General features: G+C 64.6%; 1 protein-coding gene across 6 annotated transcripts in view; it reads left to right on the plus strand.

Moving 5' to 3' along the window:
- ELAVL3 (ELAV like RNA binding protein 3) overlaps nucleotides 1-12,613 on the plus strand; it is a 42,906-nt gene extending 30,293 nt beyond the window's left edge. For 2 of the 6 annotated variants that reach the window (XM_030546076.1, XM_030546075.1), the window contains exons 3-8: nucleotides 4,499-4,721; nucleotides 5,080-5,183; nucleotides 5,654-5,807; nucleotides 6,754-6,979; nucleotides 9,441-9,479; nucleotides 11,525-12,613. In XM_030546076.1, the coding sequence (XP_030401936.1) occupies nucleotides 4,499-4,721; nucleotides 5,080-5,183; nucleotides 5,654-5,807; nucleotides 6,754-6,979; nucleotides 9,441-9,479; nucleotides 11,525-11,873 (1,095 nt within the window). In that variant the 3' untranslated portion in view covers nucleotides 11,874-12,613. The remainder of the gene's footprint in view (nucleotides 1-4,498; nucleotides 4,722-5,079; nucleotides 5,184-5,653; nucleotides 5,808-6,753; nucleotides 6,980-9,440; nucleotides 9,480-11,524) is intronic. The other 4 variants (XM_030546077.1, XM_030546078.1, XM_030546081.1 and 1 more) reach the window with 4 other exon arrangements.
- Nucleotides 12,614-13,098: the final 485 nt, after the last annotated feature.

Raw genomic sequence — 13,098 nt, forward strand, 5'->3', positions numbered from 1 at the left:
GGGCCGGGACAGGAGGGGGCTGCGGGTCAGGACTGAGGAGCATTGTGGGGGGCCCTGGGCCGGGACAGGAGCGGGCTGCGGGTCTGGACTGAGGAGCATTGGGGGAGCTATGGGGGGGCCCTGGGCCGGGACAGGAGGGGGCTGCGGGTCGGGACTGAGGAGCGTTGCCGGGTGCAATCTGGCTGGCAGTTCGCTGCCGATGGATTCGGTGTCTGGCCTGGGGCGAGGGATAATGTTGAGATCGATGGACGGATCAATAACCCCACAAGGAGCTGACGGCCACCCCAGAGCAGCTGCAGGAGCCACTCATGGAGCAGGGTGGGGGCGGAGGGGTCCCTGGGGGACATGGTGGTGGGGGTGGAGGGGTCGCTGGCCGGCGCGGTGTTGGCGGGGTGGTGGTGGTGGAGGGGTCTCTGGGGGGCAGGGTGTTGGCGGGGTGGGGGCAGAGGGGTTCCTGGGGTTAGGGTGTTGGCAGGGTGGGATGGAGGGGTTGCTGGCAGGCGGGGTGTTGGGGGGGGTCCCTGGGGGTAGGGTGTTGGCGGGGTGGGGGTGGAGGGGTCACTGGCAGGTGGGGTGTTGGCGCGGTGGGGGTGGAGGGGTCACTGGCAGGCAGGGTGTTGGTGGGACACTAGGGGGCACTGTACTGCAGGGAGTGGGGGGGTCAGTAGGGGGCACTCTCCCCTTGCAGTTGGTTGTACCCCCAACACCCCTGCCTGGGTCTAGGAGGCGCTGTGGTTGCTTCTTCTGATCAATTAGAAAGTCCTAGGCCGGGGGGGGGGGTAGGGGTCTGGGGGCGTCACTAGTGTCCCTCGTGAGGCTTTTTGCAGCTTCTGGGAGAGGCGTGATCTTGGCAAAACTCCCCAGCCCCTTTGGGCCCTAAGCTGCGGGGCGGGGGTGGCGTGTGAGGCCGGGTGGACACAGGATTCGCTGGGTAGAACCGTGCAGCTTGAGGGGGGGTCTGATTTTCTCGCTATCCCAGACACGCCCGGGGCCGGCTGCACAGGGGAGAGAGCTGCTCAGTCGGGAGTGTGCAAAAGCTCGTTCCCGACTCACCCAGCCGAGCCAGCAAAAACCCTGGGGGTGCTGGGGAGAGCGCTGTCCCCCCAGCTGCGTCCCTGCTAGGGGCACTTTGCCAGGCCCTCTGTGCTGGCAAAGGCCTCGGATGCAGACCCAGCCTCGTCTACACCGGATTAAGGCGGGGGGCGACTTCGGATTAAGGCGGGGGGTGAACTGAAAGGCCCTGCTCCTGGGGATGCCACATGGGGACGGACACTCGTGTGTTGGAAGGAAAAGACCTCGTGTAGCTTAACGCTCTTGGGTTAAACGGTGCCATTTTTGGCCAAGGGCTCTCAGCCCGAGTCTATGCTGCAACCGTTAGCAGGCAGAGTTTGTAGGAATTTGGGGTCCCTCTGTTCCAGCCTGATACCCGCTTTGCGGCGCCTCTTTCCAGCCTCTCCTCCCTCAGACGCGCGGCTGCGGCACAGGTCGGATCGGGCCCATGGGTCCCTGACGGAGCTGCCAGGGAACTTCCAGAACCGAGGGGGAGAGGCTGATACAGCCGTGGCTGAAATTGACCGGCCGCTGCAGGCATCCCCAGGGCAGCGGAAGGAGCTGGGATTGGTTTGTGGCGCTGATCTGGCTACTGAATTTTGGGGCCCAGTCTTGGATCCGTGCGCTGGGCTTGTCCTCGCTGTTGACTCAATGAGGGCAGCTCACCAGTGGGGGCACTCGGCACCCAGGGGCACACGGCCACTGGCCATCTCCTGCTGCCGGAATCGCACCTCCCGGCTGCACGCAGGAAACGAGGGATGGGTTTGAGGCAACAGGCTCCCCAAATCACACACCCCGATCCTGCTGCCCCCCTGCCTTGCCGCTGAGAAAGGGGGATGTTTCTGGGGTTCTGCATCACTGGGGGCTTTTCACCGACATTAACATTGGCTGATCAGAAGGGCCTCTCATGTCTTTCGGGACTTTCGGACAAGTTGCAGGCAGGGTCATTCCCCCCTGGCCCGGTCTCACCAGAGGGGCGGCAATGACCCCTGTATGGGAATCGCCTCCTGGGATCTGCCCTGCGTTTCCTGGACTCACAAAGCCACATGTCATGTGGGTGGCAGGACAGCCACAGGGGCAGGCAACAGACTGTGGAGCAGGCCCATGGACGACTAAAGGGTCGTTGGCGATGCCGCGAGGGCTTTTCAGTCTGGCTGACAAGGGCTGGCTGGGAGTTGAAGGTAGATAAATCTGACCCTGGAATAAGACACAGGGAGGTGATGACACGGCGGAGTGATTCCCCAGGGCGGGGCTGGACTCATCATCGCTTGGAGGGTTTTGAAAGATGATCTCCCACTTCTGGGAGCGATTCTACAGCCTGGGGGAGGGGCAGCTGGTCATGGAGGTCCCCTCCGGCTTGGAATCTATCAGCCCCACTGTTCATCCCCTTTCATCACAGACCACGAGGAGAAGAGGAATCTCTGCATTGCCCTCCGCAGGCTTTAAGGCTGGAATCCAACCTCATGCTTCAGGGCTGCAGCCGGTTGCCTGCGGGGTCAGGAAGGGATGTCCCTTCCCCCACAGTGCACAACTGGGCAGATGGAGCCTGTCTCTCCCCCCCATGCCCCTGCCTTCCTCCGGAGCATCAGAGCTTGGCCAGAGAAGCATCCTCTGGTTGGTGGAGCTTGCCTAGGGTCAGACTGACTGTCCGATTAGGGGCAGGGAAGAATTTCCTCAGGTCAGATTGGCAGAAATTGGGGGTCATGGGGTGTGGGTTTTCGCCTTCCTCTGCAGCATGGGGCTTGGAGTATCTGGGCATGTCTCAGTGAATCAATTCCCTGCCATCGCAGGGGTGTCGGGGCACCTGGCTCCCCCGGTCTCTGCCCGAGGCTGGTTTAGTGAGATCCTGGGGCCCTGCACGGGGCATCTGGGGGATGGAACTGCCTGGAGGTCAGGCTAGAGCTGCTGGCTGTCAACGCAAGGCACCTTCCCTGCAGCCAGGGCAGTGCTGACAGCACTGTGATTGCTCCGCCTGGCCGGACGCAGGCTGCCAGGGAGCTGAGCGCTCCGTCTACACCCCGGGGGGGAGCCAGGAGGCAGGCACGAGCAAATGGGGACAGACCGAGGCTGGACATGGGGAGGTTTCTGGCCACCGAGGGGAGGCAGATCTGGGGCCCCTGGAGGAGCCGGGTGGGCAAAGGCTTTGGAAGGTGGATAAGTGTCTCAAGGGGAGGGTCTGATGGGGCGTCCTGGGGCAGCCGGGCCTGGAGGATCCTTGGGGGGGATGCGGGCGGCCGAGGGAGGGTTAAGAGAAAGTCCAGGACTGGAATGGGGGTGTTGGGAAGGGGGGGCGGCTGATTCGGGGTTCGTGCATTGGAGGGGGCAGAAAAAAAACAGGCCAGGGTGGGGGTCGGAGCAGGATCCCCATTGTTTCCAGGAGGGGTGGGGAAGGGGCTCAGCTGCAGGGAGTGCATGGGTGTGGGGGGGTGGCTCTTGCCCTGGGCAAGGGAGGCGGGGGACATTTGGGGGCTTGGCTCCCCAGAATGTTAGAGTAGCTGGGACTGTCTGTACTCAGCCCGTCTGTCCCTCCCCTCCCGTCTATCTGTCCCCTTACTCGTCTGTCTGTCCCCCCGCCCATCTGTCTGTCCCCCTGCCCGTCTGTCCCCCCGTCTGTCTGTCCCCTGCCTCGGCCCAGCCGCCTGTCTCTCCTTGGCCTGTCTGTCCACCCACCGCCTGTATGTTCCCCCTTCCCAGCCCGTCTGTCTGTCCCCCCTCTCTGGTGCAGCCATCTGCCCCCCGACCGTCTGTCTGTCCCTCGGCCCAGCCATCTGTCCCCCCTTCCCAGCCTGTTTGTCTGTCCACCCTCCCTGGTCTGGCCATCTCTTCTCCCAGCCTGTCTGTCCCTTCCCCCCAGTCAGGCTGTCTGTTCCCCCCTCCCCCTGGGCTGGCCGCCTGTCCCCCTCGGCCTGTTTGTGTGTCTGTCTGGGCCCCCCAGCCTGGCTGTCTGCCCTCCAGGGCTTGGTCCCGCCATCCCCGGGTTTCAAGGGCTCCGGATTTGGCAGCCTGGACGGGTTCCCCTGGTCCCTTGGCTTTTCCCTGAGCGCGGGTAGGAGGGCATCTGTCCATGGCACCCCCTGGGGCTGAACCAACCCCAATGCCAGGACGCTCGGCGACCCATCAGGGTGGCAGCAAACCCCAGGGCATCCTGCCAGATACCCCCCTTGGAGAGTCTCCCCAACCCCATGGAGTGCCCCCTTGGATCAGTCCCCTCTCCCCACACAGCGTCCCTACCCCACGTGGAACCCCCTAACCCCATCCATCACCCCCGTCCCACACAGCCCCCCTCCCCCAAGCAGTACCCACCCCTTTTACCCCCACAGTGCCCCATGACCCCACCTAGCACCCCCTGCCCCACTCAGCGCCCCCGGCCTGCAGAGCAATCACCCCCTGCCCCACCCAGAGCCCCCATCCTGCAGAGCGATCACCTCCTGCCCCCTCTTGTCTCCAGCAGATAATCAGCACCATGGAGACCCAGGTGTCCAACGGCCCCACCAGTAACAGCGGCCTCCCCAACGGGCCGCCCCTGAGCGCCAACGGAGCGGCCGACGACAGCAAAACCAACCTCATCGTCAACTACCTGCCCCAGAACATGACGCAGGAGGAATTCAAGAGCCTCTTCGGCAGCATTGGGGAGATCGAGTCCTGCAAGCTGGTCCGGGACAAGATCACAGGTACAGGGGCTACGGGTCGAGAGTGAGGAGCACCGGCAGCGCTAGGGGGGGGCAGGGCTGGGAAGGCAGGGGCTGTGAGTCGGGAGTGAGGGGCACCAGCAGAGCCCGGAGTGTGGGGCAGGGCTGGGCTAGCAGGGGCTGCGGGTCGGGAGTGAGGGGCACCGGCAGAGCTCAGGGGAGCCGAGGGCCGGGCTAGCAGGGGCTGTGGGTCAGGAGTGAGGGGCACCAGTAGAGCTGTGGGGGAGCCCAGGGCTGGGCTGGCAGGGACTGTGGGTCGGGAGTGAGGGGCACTGGCAGTGCTGTGTGGGTGAGGGGAGGGGGCTCTGTGCCCCCCACTCACGTCTCTCCCCACCCCCAGGGCAGAGTTTAGGTTACGGGTTCGTGAATTACGTGGACCCGAATGATGCGGACAAAGCGATTAACACCCTGAATGGACTGAAACTGCAGATGAAAACCATCAAGGTGAGCGGGGGGCCGGGCCTGGGGAGGAGGCGGCGAGTGGGGGCCGGGATGAGGTGAGGGGGGAGAAGGGGATGGGGGGGATGGAGCCGGTTGGATTCAAGGACAGGGAGGGGTTCGGGGTAGCCAGGTAAGTCCCCCAGTGACAGACAGACCCATGGAGTTGGGCGGGGGGAGGAAGCACCACAGATCCTGCCCCTGACCCCAGCTCAGAGCTTGGAGTGGGGCCTAGTGGTTAGAGCAGGGGGCTGGGAGCCAGGACGCCTGAGTTCTATCCCCAGCTTGGAGCGGGGCCTAGTGGTTAGAGCAGGGGGCTGGGAGCCAGGACGCCTGAGTTCTATCCCCAGGTTGGAGCGGGGCCTAGTGGTTAGAGCAGGGGGCTGAGAGTCAGGACTCCTGGGAGGGGAGGGGGGAAGGAATTGGCCCCACCTGTCTCCCCGCAGCCCCCGTCTTACCCCTTCCCACCCCCCAAGGTCTCCTACGCCCGGCCCAGCTCGGCCTCCATCCGCGACGCCAACCTGTACGTGAGCGGCCTGCCCAAGAGCATGAGCCAGAAGGAGATGGAACAGCTCTTCTCGCAGTACGGCCGCATCATCACCTCCCGCATCCTGGTGGACCAGGTCACCGGTAGGGGCCGGGAGCCCCCTGCTCCGGGGGGGGGGGCTGGGAGCCGGACTCCGGGGTTCTCTCCAGGGTGCTCGATCAATGGGGCCCGGTGACTTCAGTGGCATCCAGCTCCGGCCCCTCCCAGGCCCCCTGGATCAGACCCATCTGGGTCTGAGGGACCGTGGGGCCTGGAGACTGATGGACTGGGGTGGTGGGGGTCAGTGCTGCAGGGGCCCAGGGCTCTGATTTGGCCCAAATGGGGGAGGGGGGGCACGATCCTCATCTTGCTGGCTCCAGGCTGCTGTGAAAAGCAGCCATGAGTCCTCAGAACCCCCTACCCTGTTGTGCTGACTCCCTGCCCCATGGAGCCCCCCCACGGCACCTCCAACTGACTCCCCTGCTCCCTGCAGCACAATGCCCCCTACTGACCCCTGCCCCACTCCCTGCCCTGTGGCACCCCTCACTGACTCCCTACAGACCCCCCTGCTCCCGTCTCTTCCCCACGGCACCCCCTACCAAGCCTCACCCTGGCCCCCTCCCCCATGGCACCCCATACTGGCCCTTCTGCTCCCTGCAGCACAGCATCCCCACTGACCCCTGCCCCACTCCTTGCCCCATGGCTTCCTCCTGCTCCCTTCTCACAGTGCCCCTCACTGACCCCCTGCTCTGCTCTCTGCCCCATGGCACCCAGTGCCAAGCCCCACCCTGGCCCCCTGCCCCATGGCACCCCCTAATGACTCCCTTGGCCCCTTGCCCCATGGCACCCCCTGCCAAGCCCTACTCTGGCCCCCTGCCCCATTACACCCCCTAATGACTCCCCTTGACTCATGGTGCCCCCTACCAAGCCCCACTCTGGCCCCTGCCCCACAGGGCCTGCTATTGACCCTACAGGCCACTGCCCCATGGTGCCCCTCGGCGCCACGCTAAGGCCCGCCCAGCCCCCCTGACCTGGCTGTGCTCCCCCCAGGCGTCTCCCGAGGGGTGGGCTTCATCCGCTTCGACAAGAGGATAGAGGCGGAGGAGGCCATCAAGGGGCTGAACGGGCAGAAGCCGCTGGGCGCCAGCGAGCCCATCACCGTCAAGTTCGCCAACAACCCCAGCCAGAAGACGGGCCAGGCGCTGCTGAGCCACCTGTACCAGACCACGGCGCGGCGCTACACGGGGCCGCTGCACCACCAGACCCAGCGCTTCAGGTGCGACGCCGCTGGGCCCCAGCCCCGCCCCTCCTCCTGGGAGCCCCGCCCCTTTGGCCATGGCCCCGCCCTTCTACTGTTAGCACCTCCCCCTTAACCAGTAACCCCGCCTCCTTTTCCTGGCCCCTCCCCTTTGTGCCCCGTCTCCTTTACTATTAGCACATTTCTCAGCCCCTCTCGTTAGCTCCTCCCATTTCACTAGTAACTCCTCCCCCTTTGCTCCTGACTCCTCCCCTTGTTGTATTAACATTTCCCCTTTTGTCCCCTTTTACCATTGGCCCCACCCCTTACACTAGTAGCCCCACCTCCTTTGTTCCTGCCCCTCCCCTTTGCCAATAGCCCCGCCCATCTCCTGTGTACAGCACCGTGAGCCCTGGTTGCCCAATGACGAACTCGGGGTCTGTGAAATGGCCCCTGGGTACCTCTCCCCCGGGCACCCCCTCCCCTCTGTCTCTGCTGGGGCTGGGGGGGCTCCCCGTCACCTCTCGCTCTCTGCCCCCACCTGGGGCTGCTCCATCGCAGAGGTGTGAACTGTCCGGGACCCGTGGGGCCCGGTCCCCACAGCGCTAAGCAGGGCTAGGCCATGGCTAGGACTTGGAAGGGAGACACCCCCCCCACCCAGCCCAAGGGGTTGAATTGGAGGCTGGGGGGGTGCTAGGTGCTGGGCGGGGGGAGGCACCGCCTTGCAGAGGAGAAATAAACCTCAGTTCTTAGTAGCTTGGGTCGGGGGCGTGAGCCCAGGCGTCCTAGCCGAAATCCCGTCCTGCCCCGAACTCCTGCCAGGGCCGGGCTCCTCCCTCATGGCCTGGCTCTGTCCATTGTGCGGCATTGGCTGGAAAACCAGCCCCCACCCCAGAGGGGGCTGCATCCCAGCCATGGGGCTGGATCCCCAGGTGTCAAAGGAGCGATGGCCGTTCACGCCGGCTGGCGGGGGGCTCTGGCTCTGTGGGGCAGGAAGGAAGGGGGCAGCTGGGATGCTGTTGGCCGTATCTGCCCCTCTGGAAGGCAGGTAACCGGTGGTATCTTGGGCACCCTGGGCAGGGACTCAAGGGATCCCTGTAGAACCAATCCCCTGCCCCACCCCAGAGGTGGCTGCATCTCACTACTGGGTACCATGGCTCGATGGGCAGTGTGGGGGGTGGGACGGGACCATTCTTGGGATGCCGGCGATTCAGGGACCTCAACTTTCTCAACCACAAGAGGGAGTGGGAAGAGGGGGGCCTACTGGGTGCATGGGGGGGTCAGGGATGGACTGGTGGCTGGGTTGCCATGGCAGCCATAATCCCCTCCCCCCCAGTCTCACTAGATTCCCCCCCTTTTTACGTGTTCACATATAGTTACTGCGGCCTGTGAACGAGGGGCTCTGAGCCCCCCCCCCACATTGGGATGTGACCCCCCCCGCAAACAGCCAGTCCTGTACCCCCAGACAGGGGCCCATCCCCCTCAGCGCCCCATTTTCTCCAGCCAGGGTCCGTTCTGGCACCGAGCCCACTCTCCTTGTCTAGTTAACCCTCCAGCTTTAAAATTACCCCCCAACGGTATAATAGAACCGAACTCCTCCCCCCACAAGCCAGGACTGCGGTGTGTACACAGCCTTGAGGGCAGAGCCGCCGCACATGCGTGACCCGTGTCCTGCCCTGTGTGTGCCACATATGGCCGAGCCGGTCGGACGTGTTTGTGTCCACGGGGGTTGCTGGCCTGAGTGTGAGAAAAAAATTACACACAACATGCATGTGCATCCAGCAATGTCCATGTACATCATGCCTGCCTCATGCATGCAGAGGGGTATGTGGGCTATTCCACACACTGCAATGCCACGTGTCGCACACATGACATGCATGTTGGATGTGTCTCTTCTGAGCAGCCACATGTAGCGTACCGTGTGATTCAATGCCTTCTGCACAGCTTCTGAGCCTGCATGTGCGAACTGCCACGAATACACACGTGGCCAGGCAACATGCATGTGCGTGAAGCACACACCCCTTCATGAACGAAGCATGTGCTACATGGAACATTCATGCAACATGCTTCCAGGCACATGTGTAACACATGCAACAGAGCCACTGTGCATGTGTGTGCATTTACCCATGCTACACAGCCCTCGTGCATGCGTGTGCATTTATTCGTGCCACACAGCCCTCGTGCATGTGTGTGCATTTAACCGTGCCACACAGCCCTCGTGCATGCATGTGCACTCTGACCTGCAATGCATCTGCCACGCCCAGGTGCACTGTACACCCAGGTGCACTGACACGAGTGATGCGGTTGCCGTGCAAACACGTGCTGTGCAGCCATCACGCAGCCGGGTGCACTCACATGTGCAATGCAGCTGGTGTCGCACCCCCCATATCCTTTCCTGCCCCATAACCGAGCCAGGTGACCTCGCAGGGCCCCCCTCCCCGCTGTACCGGGTCAGCTACTAACCGGGGCCTCTCCTCTCCTCTCCCTCTTCCTCCCACAGGCTGGACAATTTGCTAAACATGGCCTACGGCGTTAAGAGGTAACGAGCCCCCCCCAGCCTGCCGCTGCCCCCCAGCCCCAGCCGCCAGCACTGAGAATTAACCAGCCCCCCCCCCACTTCCCATCCCCTCCCCAAGGCCCCCTGACAGCAGAGACGCCCCCACCTCCCCCATCTCCCCTGGGGCCCTTCCCTGCGTGACTCGGGGGGCATGGGGGAGGATCCTGGCCAGCAGGATGCCAGTTTCCTGCTTCCATTTCGGGCCTGATGGTGGAAAGGAAAAACCTTCTTTAGGGGTCGATTCTGCGGCGACTTCTTTGAAATCATAATCCCAACCCCCGCCCCCTCCAGCATGGGAACATTGGCCAGTGCAGAATGCCCACCCACCCCTGCCCCCCCGGGGGGTGTCAGGGCCTTGGGAGTCAGGCAGAGGGGCACATGGGACGTGTCACTTGATTATTCTCTCTCTTGAGTTGGGGTTCAACACTCTTCAGAGCCTGGCCGGCAGGGGGGTGGTGATGGGGGGGGAACCTGTGCAGATCCCCCAGCAGCAAACACACCTGCTTTTGTTATTGGGCTGAGAGATTCCGACTGAGATCCAGGCCCCCCCAGACCCCAAACAAGATCCGGGCCCCTGTTGTGTCGGGTGCTGCCCAGACCCAGGGACAGACAGTCCCTGCCTCCAAGACTTTACAATTGAAATAGAGCCAGGAAGGATCATTATCCCCATTGCTCACATGGGGAAACTGAGGCCCAGAGAGGGTCACCCGGGAGTCTGGGGCAGAGGAGGGAGATGAACCTGATTCATGGTAAGGGCAGCGCAAGCCAGAGCCGCCCATGCCCCGGGCGGCGTGGGGGGGATGGGAGAGGCTCAAATCCTGGTCTGGCCACGCCCCCCAAATGGAATTGTTGTGGGGGAGGAGCGGAGGGCACTGCAGGTGAGAGTGGGTTCGAATCCAGGCCCCAGGCTCTGTTGTCCTGGGGAGCAGCCTCCCTGCAACCCCTGCCCCCCGGAGCTGAGCTTGGTGGCTGGCTAGAGTGTAGGGCCTCCCGCACCCAGGCCTGGGGTGGTGGCCCAGGAAGGACCCCGCTCCCCATGCCCAGGGCAGGTGGTTGGGTCCCCGCTCCCTGTGCCAAGGGCGATTCCCCACTCCCTGTGCCCACGGCGATTCCCCACTCCCCGTGCCCAGGGAAGGTGGGTAGGTCCCTGCTCCCTGTGCCCAGGGCAATTCCCACTCCCCTGTGCCCAGGGTGGGTGAGTAGGTCCCCGCTCCCCGTGCTCAGGGCGGGTGGGTGATTCCCCGCTCCCCGTGCCCAGGACGGGTGGGTTGGTCCCTGCTCCCCGTGCCCAGGGCGGGTGGGTGATTCCCCGCTCTCCATGCCCAGGGCGGGTGGGTTGGTCCCCGCTCCCCGTGCCCAGGGCGGGCGGGTGATTTCCCACTCCCCGTACCCAGGGCGGGTGGGTTGGTCCCCGCTCCCCGTGCCCAGGGTGGGTGGGTGATTCCACGCTCCCCGTGCCCAGGACGGATGGGTGATTCCCCGCTCTCCATGCCCAGGATGGGTGGGTTGGTCCCCGCTCCCCGTGCCCAGGGCGGGTGGGTGATTCCCCGCTCCCCGTGCCCAGGGCGGGTGGGTGATTCCACGCTCCCCGTGCCCAGGACGGATGAGTGATTCCCCGCTCCCCGTGCCCAGGGCGGGTGGGTGATTCCACGCTCCCCGTGCCCAGGATGGATAGGTGATTCCCCGCTCTCCATGCCCAGGATGGGTGGGTTGGTCCCCGCTCCCCGTGCCCAGGGCGGGTGGGTGATTCCACGCTCCCCGTGCCCAGGACGGATGGGTGATTCCCCGCTCCCCGTGCCCAGGGCGGGTGGGTGATTCCACGCTCCCCGTGCCCAGGACGGATGGGTGATTCCCCGCTCTCCATGCCCAGGATGGGTGGGTTGGTCCCCGCTCCCCGTGCCCAGGGCGGGTGGGTGATTCCCCGCTCCCCGTGCCCAGAGCGGGTGGGTTGGTCCCCGTTCCCCAAGCCCAGGGCAGGTGGGCGCTGTGCTCCCGCCGCGCCGACGCCCGCGTTACGCCCAAGGTAGTCCTCTGTCCTTAATCTCCAGGTTCTCGCCCATCACCATCGACAGCATGACCAGTCTGGCGGGTGTCAACCTGACAGGCGCCTCCAGCGGCGGCTGGTGCATCTTCGTCTACAACCTGTCTCCGGAGGCGGACGAGAGCGTCCTGTGGCAGCTCTTCGGGCCCTTCGGCGCCGTCACCAACGTCAAGGTGATCCGCGACTTCGCCACCAACAAGTGCAAGGGCTTCGGCTTCGTCACCATGACCAACTACGAGGAGGCGGCCATGGCCATCGCCAGCCTCAACGGCTACCGGCTGGGCGACCGCATCCTGCAGGTCTCCTTCAAGACCAGCAAACAGCACAAGCCCTGAGCCTGAGCCCGACCCGAGGGCAGGAGAGAGGAGCCGTGGCAGAGACTGGGCAGCCCCCCCCCGACACCCCGACCTGATGGAAAGAGAGACAAGCCCCCCCAGAACCTCCCACCCCATGGCAGGCACCATCCCCCCCACCCCGTGATGGGCACCGTCCCCCTCCCAGCCCCATGGCGAGCCACCCCCAGCTGGCGCACGATGCCCCCCGTGGGGGAGCGGAAGGAAGCGAGCGCCTCGCAGCCTTGGTGAGGAGGAAGAAGCCGCCGTGGGAGCCGTGACGAGACAGCGAGGGGGGTGCCAGGGTCCCACACCCACCCGCAGGCGAGGCAAACGTAAGCCTGACCCCCCCGTGCTCCTCCCCCACAACTGTGCCCCACGGCGTCGCGAGGACCCCAGCGGGGGCATGAGAGGGGACCTCCTGTTATGCACTGAATTCCAATGTCCCCTCCGTTTTGGGGTGCCCCCGGCCCTCCTCCCACATCCTGGCCCCCCTGACAGCCATCCTGAGGTTCCCCCACACCAACTGCCCCACACTTGTCCTGAGGGTCCCCTCCCAACATTGTCCCCCCATCTCTTCCCCTGGGATTTTCTCCAACCCAATTTTGCAGGGAGGGGATTCCTGGCAGGCCCCCAGCTGTGATCAGCAAGCGTCTCTGGGCTGCGTGGGCAGATGGGTGAGACCTTATTGGGGGCAGGGGCTGCTATTCCCAATTAGTGCTGGGTGGGGGGCTGGGATGGGGAGGGGATGGGTTGCTGCTGTTGAGTTGCTGGGGGGAAAATGCTCCCCTGAGCCCCCACCCCCTGATCCAACCGGGGCCCCAAGCCTCCCGGCTGTGGGGCTGCCCCAGAGGTGAAGGGGGACTGGGGCTTTGAAACTAACCAGGATCCATCCAGGAGCACTTGGGGTGGGGGGGCAGAAGGATGAGATGGCACTGGCTGGAGGCGCCCCAAGATATGACTCCCCCCCCACCATCAGAACAGGGGGTCCCAGCCTGGCTGTCGGGGAGGGGCCGTGGGGCATGTTCTCACTGTGTCACCGTGGTGCCGTCTGCCATTGCAAAACTGACTGCTGCTTTCACCCAGCTGGGGCGGGCTGAGGGGCAGACTCGGAGGATCGGTGCTGGTCACTTGGCTCGTGTGACTCCAGCTGGGGCTTGAGACTACAGCTCCGAGCCTGGCAAGGCCGGTGTGTGTGTGTGTGGGGGGGAGGCGGGGAGGGGTGACT

This window comes from Gopherus evgoodei, unplaced genomic scaffold (genome assembly GCF_007399415.2).
Source record: "Gopherus evgoodei ecotype Sinaloan lineage unplaced genomic scaffold, rGopEvg1_v1.p scaffold_40_arrow_ctg1, whole genome shotgun sequence".
NCBI classification, from domain to species: domain Eukaryota; kingdom Metazoa; phylum Chordata; order Testudines; family Testudinidae; genus Gopherus; species Gopherus evgoodei.